Source organism: Phyllobates terribilis, unplaced genomic scaffold, assembly GCF_046119375.1.
Source record: "Phyllobates terribilis strain yellow unplaced genomic scaffold, ASM4611937v1 Scaffold_4__5_contigs__length_816908805, whole genome shotgun sequence".
Taxonomy (NCBI): domain Eukaryota; kingdom Metazoa; phylum Chordata; class Amphibia; order Anura; family Dendrobatidae; genus Phyllobates; species Phyllobates terribilis.
The window spans coordinates 63621996-63642840 of record NW_027362764.1 but is presented as its reverse complement, the minus strand read 5'-3'; the positions used below and the strand labels follow the sequence as shown (position 1 = coordinate 63642840).

Here is a 20845-nt window from a genome sequence, read left to right as displayed (position 1 = left end):
CAACTTGCAAGTGGCCACTTTAAGTAGCCTTTCTCATGATTGCATACACCTGGCTATGAAGTTCAAAGCTCAATGAGGTTACAAAACCAAAAAAGTGCTTTAGTAAGTCAGTAAAAAGTAGGTAGGAGTATTTAAAACAAGAAAATGATAAGGGTGCCCATACTTATGCACCTGTCAAATTTTGTTTGAGTGCAGATTGCACATTTTCTGTTAGTACAATAAACCTCATTTCAAGGCAGAAACATTACTGTGTCCAACAGTTATTACATATATCAAACTGAAATAGCTGTTGCAAAAACACCAATTTTTATAAAACATTAAGCTTAAGATTAATAGGGGTGCCCAAACTTTTTCATATAACTGTATGAGGGGCTTAGGTACACTGCAGCACTGTTTGGGAGGAGATCAGTGACTAGAGCTGAAGAAAAAGATTTACGCTGTCCTGGTCTTCATGGAAGGACTCACAGCATGACGACGCGGGTCTTAGTAAGTGCAAGAGGCGCCCAAGATACTAGGATGAGGATGTCAGTGAGTGAATTGCAGACAGCCATGGTTCTTCTCCCATGAAGTACAATGGACCAAAGCAGTGAGAAACCTCAACTGTGTTAGTGACCCATCCTTAAAGTTAGAGCAGTGGTTCTGCGTAAGCTGGAGGTCTCGCTGTATCCACATGCAGCAAAAGAACCAAGTCTTTGTGGTTTTGTTCGAAGCTTCCATACATTTATGGATTAACAGTCCACAAGGGAGTCATTTTGTCGTAGTCACTGTGGTCACCAATGTGCTTGGAAATTCCCCTAAAAAATCCTTCAAATTTTCTAGTAAATGTTACTCTAACGAGAGGAAATAAGTAAAACCAAACCATTGTCGCATTTGCTCTTTTATTGCTTTGGAAAAAAGAGTCCTTTGCACATTGCACAGGCCGATAATACGTCTATCGTCAAGCATCTCCCAGAATAATGGTATTTGCACAAGAGATGGTTGGCTTAGTAGAAAAACAATAATGAAATGGAAGGAAAATCTCTCCGATGACACAAACTCCATGTATGGACCTAAAGCCAGAAGGAGAGAGCATGGAAAATACATTCAGGGGATTTGTGTATTCCAAGAAAAGGTCCTAATAAAGCGTATCTGAAAATAAGATTATGACCACGTGAGAAATGAGAGAAATGAAAAGGACCGGAATACACTTATGGCTTTTTTTTGTCTGCCAAGGGAATATATTCAATCAACCTATTAAAGCCGAGGGTATAAAATACATAAAAAGGGAATATTGGCATGTGAGCATCAGAAGTATTTGGGCTGCTTAGGCCAAGACCAAGAAAGTCCAGGGGCAACTGCAACACCGCACCCTGGATAATGAGGTCCCTTTTCAAAATGGCGTCATCCCCAATAATTGCATTTGGTGCTCTGGTATTCAAAAATATGCAGAAAGAGATCCATCAGATCCCAGTGTAAACATGTTTTGGGTTTATTATATATTGCAATGAAAAGTTACAATGTCCTGTGAAGTTTAGACATGCAAAGAGGCTCATTTTGACCCAAAGTTGGGTATAGTCTCCCAAGACCATTCTCTAGTGGGCGAGTGCAGGTGTCCCTTTGTGACACCTATGAGTTTGACAGAGGCTGACCAAAGGCAGACATTTCTCAAAAAGTTTTTCTGTCTCTGCTGGGTGGGGTAATTAAAAAAGGCAATCATGCCGACAGATCAATATTCCATGAATGGAAGAAACAGCAGTCTAATATCCGTAATATATGGCCATGTTAAGGGTAATTTTAAGGGTTATGTTAAGGGTAATTGCCTGATCTCCTCAAATTGATAAAATTGCAAGATGCTTGTAACAACAAGCAACTTTGCAACTTAACTTCTATTAAAAATCCTCTCTGTTCCCAAGAATGGAAGGATTTTTAATTCTATAGTTTACAACTGGCTAGATCATTGAATCTGACCAGTTTCAGTGCCCCTGGACTCCTTCGATTCTGCAGCATCTCCGATCACAACAATTTGGGCCAACTGCTCAGTCATACTGCTTGTCATCAGGAGCACACTGCCCTCTGGCCAGCAGGAAGCTGGGAGACAGGGGAGCTGTGTGCTCCTGAAGACAGACGTTGAGACAAACCCTGTAATCGACTTTATAATAGGCTTTACGTAACAGAATAGATTGCACATTGTGTAATTAAAGGTAATCAAAGCATGGAGGTATAAAAAACATTCACTGTCTATGGTCGCTATCATTTCATTCACACAGTGGATTTTGGGAACCTCGGTTTTGTCATTGGTAATCGTCCAAATGGTCATACCCCAGCGATCATGCATAAATCATCTATCCTAAGGAATGGAGACATGTGGTTTATGAGACAATCCCTGCTAGCAGCTTTCTGATCCCCAAAATGCCACCACTAACCCATAGACACCTATAGAAAGCGTTGAAGATGCACAATCGGCTAGTGGTGATGATGACCAGACCAAAAACATGATGACAGATTGCTTTTAACATATATTGAATTGCAGGACCTGAGTAATCCAATCATCTACTGAACTGCAGCAAGGGATTGCCCTCAGGGGAGTTGTGATTACATAGATCCTATACACAAGTATTTTTATTTACACCATGTTGTATCAGACCCAACATATGAACAGTAGCAACTACTTAAAGATACATCTACATAGTCTAGGTATGGTGGTAAAACCTTACTTCTCTGCAGATTCATAAAGGTCCTGCATAGAGGCCAATGGGAGGCTTTGATATTTGTCATTGGGTTTATGTTGTTCATAGAGGAAAGGTCTTAAAACATATGAATGCAAAACCTGGACGATAAAGAAACAAGGCAGAAGAAGAATCGACACCTTCCAAATGCAGTGCTGGAGAAGGATGTTATCAATACCATGGATAGCAAGAACAAACAAATCAATTTTGGAACAAATCAAGCCAGACGTTGATCGAAGCAAAGATCACCAAGATGACTTACCTACTTTGGACACATCATACGAAGAGAGCAATCACTGGAGAAGGACATCATGGTCGGAAGAATAGGAGGAAAAAGGTGAAGAGAAAGACTAGCATCCCAATGGCTTGATACTATCAAGATAAAGGTGGAGATGACCCTGGTGGATCTATCTAGGCTTGCACAAGATTGATCTTCCTACACAGCATTCATCCATAAAGCCACTATGACTCGAGACAGATCCGAAGGCCGTTAAATAATAAAATAATTAAAAATTATCCCTTTAAATCTGATGAAACCTTTATAATCGGCTACGGAAGAGAGTATTCTTAAGTGGACATTAGTGGTTTATTTGACAGGACAACCTGGAAGATTCTGTCTGGCTACAAACTTGGCCACTAGTTAAAACCAACCCTAGTTTCATCCACTCTCTCTTGGTTCATTATTATGATCAAATGCAATATTAAGTAATCACCAACCATGAGTAGTCGGAAAGCCTCTGTAGACCCTGTAAACCATAACTACTGGTCCTGTGCGAAACAAAAAAAGGCACTGCTTAATACGGTCAAAGTGTAACAGTGTGACAAGTGATATAAATAAAGTGATTGTTATATAAAGTGATCTGAGGTCGCTAGCCATTCAGAGAAGACCACAAAAAGTTCCATTCAATCTACTCAACTCTTGAAAACCCAACTCTTGACCCAGGCGGATTGACCTCAATGAGCATGATGTCTTTAGATTCGGTCACAGCCGTTATACTGAGTAGGTGTCAAGTAAAGCTTTGGCATTCAGTAAAAATGGCATATTATCTATAAACAAGAACTTTTTGACATTTGTACAAATGTATAAAATATTTTACAGATCTCGGTTACATTTTTTTGGAAGCTTCGAGAGGAAGACTAAGGAGTTTGTGCTTCATTCGACAATTCTTAACTCCAACTTTTATAGTCAGTTTCAAAAACATAGTCCAAAATCTGACACTTCCCAGTGATCCAAAGGAGTTCTGTCCCATCATGGGCAGCACATTCCCAGATCTTTACAGAACAGTAGTGGTTCTAGATTTGGTCAGAAAAGTCTACTTCCCGGTACAGTAATAAAGGCACTGCCTTACAGTTTTTGTTACTCTCACAAGTCTCTGGAGCACACATCACGCAACTCATCTGCAAGAAACCAGCAAAGATTCAAGTAAAAACTCCATCTGTGTTGTTGAAGGAATCATTTTTTTAAGGCATCGTTGAACAAAAATGTTCCTTGAGTGGTTGGTACAGCGCAACTCGGATGCAACGCGGCAAAGTGGCGATGCAGGTACATTCAATCTTTGGCCTCCACATTAGCAGTCTTACAGCAGTTTGCTAGCTCTCATGCTTCAGATGTCTTGTTTGTTAATTTTTCTGTGTCATCGGTTACATCTTCCTGTGGCGGTCTTGCCCGGTCGAAGAATCCACACTTAAAAAAGAAATTAACAAAAGAATGTTAGCATTGAGATTTGCAGAATTTTTGACTTTAGCTATTATGCTTTTTGGTTTGGCAGTACCGGTGCTTAGCCATTCAGTCTGCCCAACAGACTTTGAATGGAGCGGCAATGGGCATGCTCAACGGCATGGTCATGTGGTAAGGAGGAATAGGAGACTTAAGTTCTCTGTTCTAGTGATTGATAAGGATTTTAGGGTTGGATGCCTAGCAGAAAAACAATTATTACCTATTATGTGGATGGGTGATAAATGTTCTTAGTGGGAACATCTTTTTAACTGGAGAAATAAATCAGACCTAGCACTTTGTCTGGTGTCAGGAATGTGTGAAATGTCAACATTAAATTCCATAAAGACTTACAAGGAAGTCTTAGGAGTGAATTGGTGACTTTCTCCAACAAGGTCAACATCATCCTCTTCTGCTGATGTCATAATTTCTATGATGTGATTGACTGTGAACAAAGTTGGACATGTGTAATCGGAATGTGGCCGGAAGTATACAAATCACATACTTGCGTTCATATGACTGCCCACTCCCGGCGCTGGCTATGGAGAATCCTTACAGCTCGTACTGTTAGAATTTACAAGTCTGCAGTCACACACAGTGTGACTGCAGACTTGAGCCCCAATCCTGGACAACCCCTTTAAAGGTGAATCTCATTTAAATGTATAAATGCTTGGGTGGTCAATACAAAGGACTGGCACATGACTTATTCCTTCCAAAGACCTTACAAAGGACCAGAGGGCACTCATTAAGTATGGAAGAAAGACGATTCGGCAGCTAAATAGGAAAGGGTTCTTTACAGTCAGAGCAGTCAGACTATGGAATGCCCGACCACAAGAGGCAGATATAACAGCTTTTATAAAAGGGCTGGAGGCTTTTCTCACAATAAATGGCATTGTGGGAGATAAATAATCTAGCGATAGATAATGTATAACTGGTGGAGAAAGGGTGAACTTGATGTAAATAGTGTCTTTTTTTCAACCTATGTAACTATGTTTCTACAGACATTTATGACTTTTTTCACAGGTGGAATTCCATGATATTAAGAGATTGAGGTGTCCTTTGCCCTGTCTTTGGAAATTCAATGATGCTGGCAGTAAGTTCCTATAGGTGAAGAGGTGGCTGCACACAAAAATGTCTCTCTCTAAGGCTACGTCCCCACATCAGGAACCAGCATCGCACTGGATGCAGCATATTTTCGCTGCGTCCAAAATGCTGCGTTCTAATTGCTGGACTTGTTTGTCAGTACATGCAGATCCACCGCATGTAATGACATTCAATTAGTCAAAATCTGCAGCGGAGACTTACGTCTCTGCTACAGAAATCAACATGCTGCGGCTTGTAAACCCGCACCGCAGGTGAGTTCACGCAGCGTCAAAAAGAAGCATAATGAGCATGGGATTCACATTGCTTGTAATGTAGAACACAGCGTTTTGGACGCAGCACAGGTGAGCTGCGTCCAAAACACTGTTATTCCTGATTGTGGGCACATACCCTAAGTTTATTGAAGTTACAAAAAGTTCAGGAAGCGTCCAGAGGTCAGGTTCCCACCTATCAGATATTCGTGCCTTTCCTGCTCTGATAGTCCACCACCCATTATGTCTGAAAACCAACATAGACCACACAGAAAGTGGTGATCCACTCTTATATATTAACACAATTAAATTGATGGAATTTAAACACTCAGGGATAATTTATCAAGCTAAATATGCCGGAATTTTGGACTAATCTGAGCTAAAAAATTATTGTTTTTAATGACTTGCACCATATTTACCATGTGTTTTAGACATTTTTAATAAGTTGTCTGGATAGGGGGATGTGACCTTTGCTAAAAGGGGTCTAATTTATCAGAAAAGGGATGCAGCTTAACGTCCGCCACCATGTGTCCAGAAAAATGTGCCAAAATTGTGGCGCACATATCTAGCACAAAGTAAGCCAACTAATAGGTGGTGTGAATTTCAAGAGTCTTAAAACTAGATAGTTTTATCAAAAAAACTATGATAACTCTGACGCAGTTTGTACCGTCAAAGAAATAGTTTTATATGCTTAAATTTGCTTCAATTTACCTAAAAAATTTAGAAAACTTTTTGTTAAAGAGAAACAATGAAAAAAATCTCTACAAAGAAAAACAAAAGCACACCAATTCTAGAGCCATTAAAAATGGCTTTGAAACGCACATTTCCTGTCTACCTGTTTTAACAATATAAAAAAATCAAATTTCTCTTTTTTCCCCCCGAAGCTGATGGATGTAGCAGGCGACTTTAACCCCAGGGCCCCGGCTGCGCTCTGGCTGCACGGCTATACTACTATAATGTTGTAAACTCATTATAAGAGGAGCATTCCTAGAGAAATATGTTTTTTCTTTAATCCCCGAATGCCTGTAAATTGCACGTCGTTGCTTTTTGCAGTAAAAGAAATCCTGTATTTTATAACACAAAGCGATGAGGCACCATCTTTATGGTTACAGTTTACATCGGTATTTTGGCGAACAGTCTTATGATGGAAGATGGAAATTGACTTTATAATAGTCTAGAGAATTAATTGTTCTTAAGGGGTCTTCAGCCAGAAATGTCCCCCCCCTCTCTCTCCAACCATAAGGGCATCCAAGTATCCATCGAGGAACCTTGCACAAATCCATCTTAATCCAGTCTAAGCATTTTTTCTTTTATTTTAATGCTTTTTTGGCCTAGCAATTCCAATTTTGGAACAAGAAAGCTTTGAGTTGCTTCATGTTGAGAGGGTACTGACCATGTCCAAGTCAGATCCGGCAACATATATAGACCCAGCAGCTACTGTGGGAGGGTGGGGAGGGCATAGGGTGCAGTGGCCCCGGGCCCCTGACTTGGAGGGGCACACCCGGAGCTACTGCTACCTTTAACTATATTGGCGTGTGCAGCACACCGATACAGTTAAACTCTGCGGCAGAGCAGGGAGAAATGATCTCCATGCACGGCCATGCTCTGTTCTGTAGGCCGCATGTCGCTTTAGGCCTGCAGCCTACAGAACGGCAGGTCCAGGGCAGAGAGACATGATGACATCATCATGCCTCGACACGCACAGGATGTGAGTCCCAGCGTGATGACGTCACCAGCTCTGTCTGCCCAGGACCTGCCGCTGTCTGCAGCTGGAATCGCCGGGGTAACGTGAGTATATGATATTCATTTTTTTCTTTTAAAATTGTGTGATGGCCATTATGTGTGGGTGCTACTAAGAGGCCCTGCAAAAATAGTGGGGGCTACTAAAGGCGCCCCTATAAATAGTGGGAACTACTAAGGGGGCCCTTATAAATAGTGAGGGCTACTAAGGGGGACCCTCATAAATAGTGAGGGCTACTAAGGTGGCCCTGGAAAAATAGTGGGGTCTACTAAGGGGAGGCCATCATACATACTTAGGGCTACTAATGGGAGGCCATCATACATAGTGGGGGCTACTAAAGGGGCCATCATAGTGTGTGGGGGCTACTAAGGGGGCCATCTTAGAGTGCGGGGGCTAACAAGGGGGCCATGATACAGTGTGAGGGCTTGTAAGGGGGCAATGATACAGTGTGGAGGCTACATAGGGGGCCTTGATACAGTGTGGGGGCTACTAAAGAGGCCATTATACAGAGTGGGGGCTACATAGGGGGTAATGATACAGTGTGGGGGTTACTGAGGGGACCATCATAGAGTGTGGGGACTACTGTAAGGGCCATCAAACAGTGAGGAGGCCATCATACAGTGGGATCTAATGCGGGGCCATCATACAGTGGGAGCTAATGTGGGGCCATCGTACTGAGTAAGGGCATGATACAGTGTGGGGGCTACTGTCGGGGCAATCATACAGTAGGGCCATTGTACAGTGTTGGGGTCCATCGAACAGTTTGGGTGCTACTAAGGAGCCAGTATACTGTGCAGGTGCTACTAAGGGGCCATTATACAGTGTGGGGGCCATTATACTGTGTATAGCGGAGCATCATACTGTGTAGAGGAGAGCTGTAGGGACATCATATTGTGTATAGGGGAGCTGTGGGGGCATTATACTGTGTATAAGGCTGTGTGCCCACGATGCGGATTTAATGCATTTCTGCGGCGGCATCTCCGCTGCAGAAACCCATTAAAATTGCTTGGTAAGAGGTTTGGGATGTATCCCAATGATAATCCGCATGTGCTGTGCACATGCTGCAGAAATTTCCGCTGAAGATTTTCATTGCGGAAAAATCCGCAGCACAACCAATTTGGGCGCGATTTCGCGGCGAAATCGCGCCCATTGACTTGCATTGAACCGCATAATATCCGCATGTATACATGCAGATATTATGCGGTTCAATGCGCGGATGGTACCCAGGTCTGGAGAAGAGGAGACTCTCATCCGACCCGGGTACCATCGTACCTGCAAGTTAAAAAGAATTATAAAGTAAAAAATAAAAAAAAATATTCATAGTCACCTCTCTGGTGTCCTCCCGGTGGCGATCCTCTCTACTCGGCGGCCCGCGGTGTACTGGCAGGACCTGCGGTGATGTCATTTAGTCAGCTGATGGTCATGCGACTGCTGACATCTGCTGACTAAATGATGTCACCGCAGGTCCTTCCAGTACACCGCAGGACGCCGAGGAGAGAGGACGGGAGGAGACCGGGGGCCACCGGAGAGGTCAATATTAGGTTTTTTATTTCTTTTTACTTTTTAATTCTTTTTTTTTACTTTAGATGCAGCATTTGAAGTAGAAATTTCCTTTAAGTTGGTCACACAATATAAATCCATGCCACTTGCATGGATTTATATTGTGTGACCAACTTGTCAAGCCCTTTTCCAAGTGATGCTCAAAATCGCTTGGAAAAACGCTTGAAAAAAAACATGCATAAAAGCATGTAAAAACGCTGAAAAAAACGCATGTAAAATCTGCATGCGTTTTTTCTGCCAAGGAGATGCAGAAATGCTCAGGAAATTTCTGCTTCAAGTCTGCATCGTGGGCACATACCCTAAGAGAGCATCATACTGTGTAGAGGGGAGCTGTGGGGGCATTATACTGTGTATGAGAGAGCATTATACTGTGTAGAGGGGAGCTGTGGGGGCATTATACTGTGTATGAGAGAGCATCATACTGTGTAGAGGGGAGCTGTGGGGGGATTATACTGTGTATGAGAGAGCATCATACTGTGTAGAGGGGAGCTGTGGGGGCATTATACTGTGTATGAGAGAGCATCATACTGTGTAGAGGGGAGCTGTGGGGGCATTATACTGTGTATGAGAGAGCATTATACTGTGTAGAGGGGAGCTGTGGGGGCATTATACTGTGTATGAGAGAGCATCATACTGTGTAGAGGGGAGCTGTGGGGGCATTATACTGTGTATGAGAGAGCATCATACTGTGTAGAGGGGAGCTGTGGGGGCATTATACTGTGTATGAGAGAGCATCATACTGTGTAGAGGGGAGCTGTGGGGGCATTATACTGTGTATGAGAGAGCATCATACTGTGTAGAGGGGAGCTGTGGGGGCATTATACTGTGTATGAGAGAGCATCATACTGTGTAGAGGGGAGCTGTGGGGGCATTATACTGTGTATGAGAGAGCATCATACTGTGTAGAGGGGAGCTGTGGGGGCATTATACTGTGTATGAGAGAGCATCATACTGTGTAGAGGGGAGCTGTGGGGGCATTATACTGTGTATGAGAGAGCATCATACTGTGTAGAGGGGAGCTGTGGGGGCATTATACTGTGTATGAGAGAGCATCATACTGTGTAGAGGGGAGCTGTGGGGGGATTATACTGTGTATGAGAGAGCATCATACTGTGTAGAGGGGAGCTGTACAGGGGAGAGACTCAGGACAATATTAAATATTAAGCGGGCACTCATTGTTATAGGGGCCCTCAGGGGATTGTGACGGTCAAAGGGGCACAGGGGTCATTATTACTTTCTAGGAGCAAAATGTGGGCACTGTTTTTTAGGGCACTCGCACAGGGCGTTAATATATTCTAGAGGTTTGTTTTACCATCTAGAGGGCACAAAGGAGGCATTTTACTACGTAAGGGGCACAGTGGTGGCAATCATTATGTGTTGCAGTAAGACAAGCCATACTACAGGTGCAATAATAGGGACAACTCGTATTTCCACAGCTGAAATCCATGGTAGACCCTAGGAAAACGATGAAGATGTGCAGTATGCAATGCCGTGGACTGCAAGTATATTAACATTGCAATGTTGTCAACTGGTTATTTACCGGAGCCCTCTGGATAACGTTGGCTAGGAGCTGAGCAATGTGAATCGAGCCTTATTAATGCTGCCTCCATGACTTCAATGTTTGTCGGCTTCTATCAACTTTGTCAAAGTTAAGAAGCCAAATGTGATATATGGACCCTTTTTCCAAAAACAGAACAATAATCCATTACTTATCTCTTACCTTCCACATGACTACAGTAAGTATGGCTAAAACCAACAACCCTAGTAGAATGGCCAGAATGATGACCCAAAGAGGGATGAAGAACGCTATGTTTGGAGTTGTCCAAATCACTGATGTCTTTATCTGCAAGAAAGCACAAGAAGAAAAATAAAAATCTATAAGTCATCTGCGTCCACATAGTTCTCATCACTCGGTCTTAACTTAAACAGGAAAACTGGAGGAGTGGAAGTCATAAAGAACAATCCCATTGAACACGATTCGCAAAGTACTTTCCTGGTGAGATCTGTAATCTATACTGGATTTTGGAAGACGTTAAAAAACTCCAGAATCATGCAAACATAATTATATACAGTGATAAATGGGGGAGAACTTCCTTTATGGGAGCAGAAGAAGAACTCTTAAGCCCATGCTCAGCTCTCTAGGAAACCATAAATCTTTCATATCTGATGGCTGAAAGGTTAAATATACACTTTAGTGCAATTGAATAAAAAATTAATTTACATTACTGCCATGAGAAAAAGTAAAAAAACAAGTAAGTCAGAACTTTGAAACCTTGCCTGTAAACTTTAAGATGACATTTGGTTTTCTTGGCTGATGTGAACACAGGAGAGAGATGCTCCATTGTTTTTGCACTACTGTGTCCTTATATAAGCACACTTTATGGGAAATCACACATTTGCTTAGAGTGAAGGCCGTAAATCATTTCTTATTGCCAGAAGCCAAAAACAAAATGTCACTGTGATATCCGAGGGTATTGCAGCTCTAAAGGATCCTTCTAGCAAGAAAAAAAGAGCCAAATTTGATGACTGAGGAATGATAAAGAAGACCTGTCAACATGGCAAAAGTGGTCAGTTTTTTTTTATCTTGTTTTATCCCCACTGCTCCTCTGAGTATTCAGATTTTTGTTCTTTTTTAATCTGCCATACAATTCCAAGAGATATGGGCCTTTTAATTTAGTGCTATTTTGAATCTTTACCTAGGGGGCATGGCTCACAGATCCTCTGGGGCGTGTCTTTAGGCTGCTCCGCATCATTACTACAAGGGCAACGCCCCCTTGATAAAGACCATGAAAATTTGCAGTAAATGAAAAGGCTCATATCTCTGGCAGATTTACAAAACACAAAAAACTGAATAATCAGATGAGCAGCAGGAATAAAATCAGAGCAAAAATTGCCCACTTTTGCCCTGGTGACAGGTCCTCTTTAAAAGGAGTATCCCATTTCATAAAATGATGGCATATTGCTAGGAGGTCAATTACTAATCTTGAGAAATCTGCCAGCAGCCCTAGGTGCCCAATTGTTCATGGAACAGTAGAAATCCCCATTCTCTTGAATGTGGACATAGTGCATTGGGTGCCCGCTGGCCACTGTACAGGGAGAAAACAATGAAGGTTATACCAGCACTGACTCCTCTTTATTCTCAGGATACTCCTCACTTTATGCTAGTTGGGGGGTTTAACTTCTGGGATGAAAATGATTCACAGGACTCAGGTCGGCATCCATATTGCTACTTCCTGTCAGTTGGAACAAATAAGTGTCTGACTCTTTAATACCGGCACCTAGACATCTTTTATGATTACTATGCCCCTATGATGTCCTGACATGTGGCTGGACGCAACATCATGAGGTCGCAGGGGCCACAAAAGGCGCCTAAGATGCCGGCATTCGAGGGCTGCCTGAAGACGTTCCCACTACACTGCAAGAAAACAAAAAACCTGACCAGCACCTCCATATAGTGTGAACAGGTGCACGATGCAATGACTGCATAACATACAAAAAGAAAGCACAGCAGCACTCTGTAAAGGCCAAGATATATGCAAACACTGAGAACATAAACTACATTATTGCTAAATAAAATGTACTTACAAAAAATGAAGGTTCTTAGGGCATAAATTGACCAATTCATGAATGCCCATCAACTATGGCAAGGTGACCTCCGCAGCATGATGGGTAACTATCCTCCTAAACATGCCTCTCTTGGGCTATAAGCCTACAATTTTAAGTGGGCAGGTAGAAACCAACACTAATTAACAGCACCCTTGGGCTGATGGGTGGAGTGCAGAGTCAGAAAAGGAGACAGTCACAACCTCCATGGTAAGCTGCAAGAAAACAAAAAACCTGACCAGCATCTCCATATAGTGTGAACAGGTGCACGCTGCAATGACTGGATAACATACAAAAAGAAAGCACAGCAGCACAATGTAAGGGCCCAGATATATGCAAACACTGAGAACATAAGATCTAAACTGCATTATTGCTAAATAAAATGTACTGTAGGCTTATAGCCCAAGAGAGACATGTTTAGGAGGATAGTTACCCATCATGCTGCGGAGGTCACCTTGCCGTAGTTGATGGGCATACATGAATTGGCCAATTTATGAGCTAAGAACCTTCATTTTTTTGTAAGTATATTTTATTTAGCAATAATGCAGTTTAGATCTTATGTTCTCTGTGTTTGCATATATCTTGGCCTTTACAGAGTGCTGCTGTGCTTTCTTTTTGAATGTTCCCACTACCCTGGTCAAAGCTGCTAACCGGCACTGAAGTGGATGCTGAACCAAGGTCCTGTAAATGCTGAACCAAGGTCCTGTAAATGCTGAACCAAGGTCCTGGAAATGCTGAACCAAGGTCCTGGAAATCTTTTTGCTCAACTCTAATCCCCACCAATCATGCAGTAATGTCATTTCCCAGCATCACTGTATAATTTGAGATTTCCCTGGAGCAAAACTTTGATGATCTTTCTTTGATAAGCAATCAACGATTGTTCTCTAGAGGGGTTGACCATCGAGATCTCCAAAATCAGTGCAGTCAGACTCTCATTTCTCCTGTCTCCAGCGGCCACTCACTACTCTGTGATCCTCTATGCAGTGAGATGAGATGAGCGCGAACTCACACTGACAATGACGTGGCCGCTCATACTGCTGATTGATAGGGTCCCAGGGGTTAGACCTCACCTGAAAAAGACTGGCGGTAATGTATTATTTTCCAAAAACCTTTTTAATGACCAAGGTCGCCCTCTGCAGCACTCTACCTGGGTGAGGCATCAATAAAAATTAGAGTGTAGATACCAGAGTGATGTTATGTGCCACCATACACATTCAATAGGTGGTGGATTCAATGCTCAAAAAACGACTGTGAACTTCTGAAATCTATTATTTAAAGATTGGTCGTCAAGATTGATGCTTTAGTGGGGCAAAAACAGAGAAAGGCCCATCTTACTAAGGTGGGATCTTAAAGACAGAGTCCTGGAAAAGTGCCGATCTGCTGGTTGTGTCTGCGGACTGAAGTTCAGTCCGATCCACCAGAATGGGGATGAGATACCAGGCACAGCCCATAAATGATACTGCATGGTCTCTGCATAATTATACTTTCGGGTTGCTTGTGACGCGCCCCCTGGGACATATTCCGTTTTGAGGGGAATACCCGGCACCGGATCAGATGGGGGGGGGTTGTAGTCTCCGAGCGGCTGTGACCCGGTCCCGTGCCCAGGGCGTCAAGCTCAGGGTTATGTGGCAGTCTTTACTGATGTTATTAAAGTTCGTTGTGTCGACTACGCCACCCGTTGTGATGCGGTCACTGTGGCCGCCGCTGCAGCAGGGTCCGCTGAGGCTGATGGTGGATGCGCAGCTTGGTGGGATAACCCCCAACGGGAGGGGTATAGCCTCAGAGGGGACAGGCGCAGAGGATGGGGGTTGTGGTGGTGCGGTGCAGCCGGTAATGATGACAGACTCGGGTAGTGCAGTTAAGGGTCTTTACTTACTGCAGATGTTCCTGGTCACTCTAGCTCCAAGTGACCTCCCGAGCCGTGCTGCGTCCACCAGGTCCTGGATCCGGCCAACCCCCAAACAAGTCCGGAGCGTGGCCCTGAGCTCTCCCTCTGTCCTTTCTTCAGCCGTCCCCACCAGTGATTCACCTAAATCCAGCTCCCTCGGGCCTTCTGTTGGGCAACCTTTGGCCTCAGGTTCCCTGACCCTCCATGTGGTGTGCCTTCAGGGTGAATGTAGTGGGTGACCGTGACAGACTCTGCCCACGGTCTCCGGTCTCTGGCTGGGGAATGTCTTTACCCCCACCAGCTTGGGTTCCGGTACCCTTCTGCTGACTCCTCACCCGGTGTTCTTATTTGGGTTCTTGGGTCCCTTCTTTGTCCCCCTCTGGGTCTCCTTCTTTACTCCACTCTCTCTCCAGGGCTGTTGTTTCTTTCTGCAGGCTTGTCCTCTGCATCTGACTTACTCTCTGCGTCTGACCCTGATCCTAGTTGGTGCCCTCCTTATATATCCCTCTATGTGTGAGCTCAGGTGACCAGCACCCAATGAGCTCCTACCACTACCCAGACTGCTCCCCCTATCTGCCCCTACACTACATGGGATGTTCCTCCCCCCTCCCACTCCAGCCAGGAACAGGCTCGGTCGCACCTGCACATTTCTAAGTGGGAGTGCCGTCGGCCTGCTCCTCTGGAATGGGATGTATGTAGTGCATGCAGTCTATCTGAGCTCAGTTCCACACTCCATCCTTACCCGGGAGTGGAATATCACACCTCTGGGTTGAGGTGCAATACCCCTGTAGCAGCCGAATCCTCAGGGTGCTACATTCCCCCCTGGTAAATCACAGCACGTCCTCGGGCTGCAAAGACAAAAACACCAAACATACAAATTTTTATAAACATATAAAACACATAAAACATATATATATAAAACTTTCTCGTCGTCTTTTTCTTTCTTCCTCCTCTGGTCACCGTGCAACTCGTGACCAGGTAAAGTGCGACAGTCTTTTGAAAAGCAGTTTCTCATAAAGCAGCCACGGTTTCTTGTGTACCCCGACGGGTAACTATATACAGTTTTTCTTTACTACTGTTCTTAATCGTAGTACCTCCTAGCCTTGAACCCGTCCGGGTCTTCTGGCTCTTCCTCCCTACACCGCAACTCCTCCTCTGTCAGGCGATGCACGTGGAGGGCGTAAGGTCCCTTGGCACACTTGTGCCGGGTGAACGTTACCTCGTCACCGACGTAGAGGTCACGGCCTTTGTGACCCTCTGGCAGGTGAGACTCGACATCCCGTCGGGTAACGAAGACGTCACCCATGGTGTTCTGGTCCTTTATGAAGCCCCACCCATGCTGCGCATTAAACTTTATTACCGTCCCGATGGTACGGGGACGATCTGCTGCACGGGGGTCCCTTCTGGTCCGGCTCTTTTGCTCCGCGCTGCGGGTCCGGGCCCATTGCTCTCTGGCCCGCCTCTCCTCCCGCTCTCTCTTGAACTCTGCCAGCTGTTGACGGCAACACTCGGTACGCTCTGCTGCAGCTGCCCGAGTCTCTCCGGTGAACCCCATCAAATCTTCTCCCGTGGGGTCCCACACGAACTGGGCTTCCTCGAGTGGAGGCGAGACCCGAGTCACGGGCTTTGGAGCCGGGATCAGGGGCTCACACAAGGGCCCTAGTCTTTGCTGCCGCTCTAGCTCAGGGTACCCTTCGGGCCAGATGAAGGGCCGCCCGTCCGGCCATGTGAGCTGGCCGAAGAGGTCCTCCCCCAGGTGTGGCACCCTTGGTATTACGGGCGCGGGCGCGGTGGTGATGGCGCCCGGGTTGCCCAGGCCTTGCGGCCAGGCCTGGGGCACCTGGAAGGTGAAGGGCACCGTTAGGACGGCGGCGCCCTGGGTTACCTGGCCTTGCGACCAGGCCGGAGGCTCCGCGGAGGTAGATGGCTCTGCTTTGGATGCGACGCCCGGAAACGCTAGGCCCTGTGACCAGGCCGGAGGCTCTTCTTCCTGCGCCACGCTCCGGGTCACGACGCGTGACGTCACTGGGGTCGCGACGGCGGCTTCCGGTCGGGGCCTAGTCGGTGGCGGTGTCATGGCGGTCTCGGGTACGGCAGGGGGACTTTCGGGCTCTGCGACGGGGAGCTGGGGCAGGTGGGTGGTCTTCCGGTATGGGGTATAGGCATCCCCCTTACCTGCTGCCATACGTCTCGCTCCCTCTTCTGCGCCGTCTCCGGCCTTGGGTCCTCCCGCGTCATCCGCAGAGGTAGTCGGTGTCTTCTTCCAAGGGAGCGGGTTCCGTGGGCGGATTCCAGCTTGCTGGGCCATCTCCCGGCCCCACTCCGCCAGGATCTCCCTCTGCACTCGGGCCATCCTTCCCGCGAGGCCCTCCAGGGCACTCCGCGCGCACTCCCGATCTCGGGGAAGCTGCGCCAGGATCTCCGCTAAGCCTAGCGGGGTTGTTGACTCTAGCAGGCTCCTGACCATCGGGTCGGTGCTGCTCTGCTCTTCTTCCGGCAGGCTCCTGGCCAGCGGGCCGGTGCTGCTCTGCTCTCCTCCTTCTTCCTTCTGCAGGCTCCTGGCCAGCGGGCCGGTGCTGCTCTGCTGCCGCTCCATTCCCGGGTCTACTCTTTCTCTCCTCGACTCCGGGTGCTCTTGCTCTGGACACCTCGCCTCCGGGTGCGCTCGTTCTAGACTGCTCCAAGCGACACCCATCTTTGCTCTTTTCTTTCGTCTCCTCCCACTTCGAGGGCGGTCCCGGGGCAACTCGGTGACTGTCAGCTCCCGGGGTAGTTCTTTCACGCTGACAGACACCTCCAGCATCACAGTCTCTGTTGGTGGGGGCGGTTTCCACTTTTGGCGCCATTTTCTGTCCCGGCCCACGATGGGAGGTGGCCTCTCGCCCTCCTTTGGCACGCCCATAATGGCGTCCGCTGCTCTTCCAAGGCGGGAAATCTGCGGTTTTGGCGGGAAGCGTCGCCCAGTGGCGGGAAACTCTGCAGATGGCGGGAACAAGCTGGAAATGGCGGACAATCGGCGGGAAACGACTGGTGATGGAGTCCGATGGCGTGGACCCTCCGGAACCGGCAGGAGTCTTCTTTCTGAGGTAAACTTGCACTTTTCTTCAGGCACGCAGTACCCGGGTGTTGCGGGCACGTAATCCTGCCGACTACGCCAAAGTTGACGCGCCCCCTGGGACATATTCCGTTTTGAGGGGAATACCCGGCACCGGATCAGATGGGGGGGGGTTGTAGTCTCCGAGCGGCTGTGACCCGGTCCCGTGCCCAGGGCGTCAAGCTCAGGGTTATGTGGCAGTCTTTACTGATGTTATTAAAGTTCGTTGTGTCGACTACGCCACCCGTTGTGATGCGGTCACTGTGGCCGCCGCTGCAGCAGGGTCCGCTGAGGCTGATGGTGGATGCGCAGCTTGGTGGGATAACCCCCAACGGGAGGGGTATAGCCTCAGAGGGGACAGGCGCAGAGGATGGGGGTTGTGGTGGTGCGGTGCAGCCGGTAATGATGACAGACTCGGGTAGTGCAGTTAAGGGTCTTTACTTACTGCAGATGTTCCTGGTCACTCTAGCTCCAAGTGACCTCCCGAGCCGTGCTGCGTCCACCAGGTCCTGGATCCGGCCAACCCCCAAACAAGTCCGGAGCGTGGCCCTGAGCTCTCCCTCTGTCCTTTCTTCAGCCGTCCCCACCAGTGATTCACCTAAATCCAGCTCCCTCGGGCCTTCTGTTGGGCAACCTTTGGCCTCAGGTTCCCTGACCCTCCATGTGGTGTGCCTTCAGGGTGAATGTAGTGGGTGACCGTGACAGACTCTGCCCACGGTCTCCGGTCTCTGGCTGGGGAATGTCTTTACCCCCACCAGCTTGGGTTCCGGTACCCTTCTGCTGACTCCTCACCCGGTGTTCTTATTTGGGTTCTTGGGTCCCTTCTTTGTCCCCCTCTGGGTCTCCTTCTTTACTCCACTCTCTCTCCAGGGCTGTTGTTTCTTTCTGCAGGCTTGTCCTCTGCATCTGACTTACTCTCTGCGTCTGACCCTGATCCTAGTTGGTGCCCTCCTTATATATCCCTCTATGTGTGAGCTCAGGTGACCAGCACCCAATGAGCTCCTACCACTACCCAGACTGCTCCCCCTATCTGCCCCTACACTACATGGGATGTTCCTCCCCCCTCCCACTCCAGCCAGGAACAGGCTCGGTCGCACCTGCACATTTCTAAGTGGGAGTGCCGTCGGCCTGCTCCTCTGGAATGGGATGTATGTAGTGCATGCAGTCTATCTGAGCTCAGTTCCACACTCCATCCTTACCCGGGAGTGGAATATCACACCTCTGGGTTGAGGTGCAATACCCCTGTAGCAGCCGAATCCTCAGGGTGCTACATTTGTCTCAGCAATCATCTGCCATTGACATGGAAATGTGCTGCACAGATGGTCAGGGTCGTGTGCGTCCCATATGGTAATGTTATCATGAGCAGAGCATCGGGCCGGGAGGCAGGGGGACAACGTGGTCTTCACAGCATGAACTTGAGAACCTACGAGGGACTAAAGAAAATATCCAAAGTGTCGTAAAAGGTGGAAGTGAGGAAGAATGGTGAGTGCAGGACACCTTTCCCTGGACGCCGCCGCACGGTCTCTGCTCTTCCTTGATGGAAGGAAATCTCTGCCTCCTCTAACATGAAGCTGCTCATAAATTCTGAGTGATTCATTTTCACGTTCATACACCGCATTATCTGCTTTAATATTGTAATAGCAGACGACAAGGTGGCTCCAAACCCCTTATATGTAGGATAGGTCAGAAGACGTGTCATCTCAAGGTCATAGCTACCTTCTTGGTGGTGGATAACACAAACGTTGGTTACATTAGGAATACATATGTACAGTAAGTCTTCAAAAAGCTTCTTTTTCTATGGGAATACCACACTTAATGCATAGAGATTGGTCATTGTACATTACGGGGGCAAGTTATTATTCCTTTTATTTCAAATTTTTTGCGCCTTTTTGATTTTTTTTTTATAGCTTGTGCCAAATTAAAACCTTCCATTGCGCCATGGCATGTTGATTGAGGGCAGAACTCCGCACTGTGCCCTTGGCTGCACCAAGCGTTCACTTAGACAGAAAAATAGTTTCATTGCATTTGTAAATAAGTCCTAACAAACAAAAAAAATCTATACTGGAGGTATGAGGGGGTTAAGACCTCTATAGGACTGTTTAAGTAGTTTAAATTGAGTTTTGAGGGTGACAGATTCTCTCTAAATCTCTTGACATTGTCTATCTTACCCTTTAGCCATTACACCTCTGTTTTTGCCTCGGTCTGAAGGTCGGACCGCCAGCAGGTGGTTCTATCACCTCGCTTATCAGTCACCATATGACAATTTGATGAACTTGGCACAAACGAGAAATTCAAAGAAGTATATTTGCAGTCCAAAAATCAGTATAACATTTCGGTCATTAACTTTGACCTCCTTCCAATACATAGATTGCCCGATGGGAAGTCCTATGGATAAAGAAAGTGAATGGCGGTATAAACGGTTGTACCCATGGAAACAAGGCAAGAGGCCGCTCTGGTGGTCCCTGATGGTCTCTGTACGCTTGTCCGGTGCAAAGAAGCCAATTGCAGAAAGACCACCGAGGAGCAGTAAAAGTGAGAGCGCTGCAACGCTGGGGATTCACTGGATCAGTAATGCTTCTTTTATTATTTTATCATATTCCTCTTCCCCTTGCGCACTTTTTTGACAATTCAGAAGTAATTAGTCCATAGGGATAAAATAAAAAGAATGCACTTATTTTGAGGGTCGGTTCACATGCGCATTTAAAAAATTGTTCAGCGTTTCACCCAGAAAGGTGGGACGATTTTTTTTCTCACTTGTCATCCGTGTACAATGTTTTTTTCACAGCAGCAGCTATTAATCATTTACAGGACAATTTACTATGCTACAGATCGGCAATGTATCTGTAAAGATCAGATGTTATACTGTGGCTCTGAACGGCATCTGATTTTTTTTTAACGCACCCGTAGATTTGAATGGATGAGTGTCATCCGATATACGGAGGAATCTACTACATGCTGTGATTTTTTTCACACACAGATTTGGTCGGTGAAAAAAAAAAAATTGTTCATCTGCACTGCCCCATTGAGTAACAGTGAAAAAGCCCTTAAAATCAGTGGTAAAAGTATTTAACCCTACTCTGCAACATCTGTTTTGTAGCAATATTGGATTCTAATATATTTGAAAGGGTCCTACGCCCATTGCCTGGGGCTGATCACAAAGTACCACCCTGCTGGGACCCCAAGTGATC

The 20845-nt window shown here is 46.3% G+C and overlaps 1 protein-coding gene across 1 annotated transcript in view; it reads right to left on the bottom strand.

Moving 5' to 3' along the window:
* Positions 1 to 403: 403 nt before the first annotated feature.
* Positions 404 to 20845, bottom strand: part of ITGA8 (integrin subunit alpha 8) — a 244324-nt gene continuing 223882 nt past the window's right edge. Inside the window, exons 29-30 of the mRNA XM_073677424.1 lie at positions 10793 to 10915; positions 404 to 4389 (exon numbers count right to left, since the gene is read on the bottom strand). Of these exons, the coding sequence (XP_073533525.1) occupies positions 4303 to 4389; positions 10793 to 10915 (210 nt within the window). The 3' untranslated portion in view covers positions 404 to 4302. The remainder of the gene's footprint in view (positions 4390 to 10792; positions 10916 to 20845) is intronic.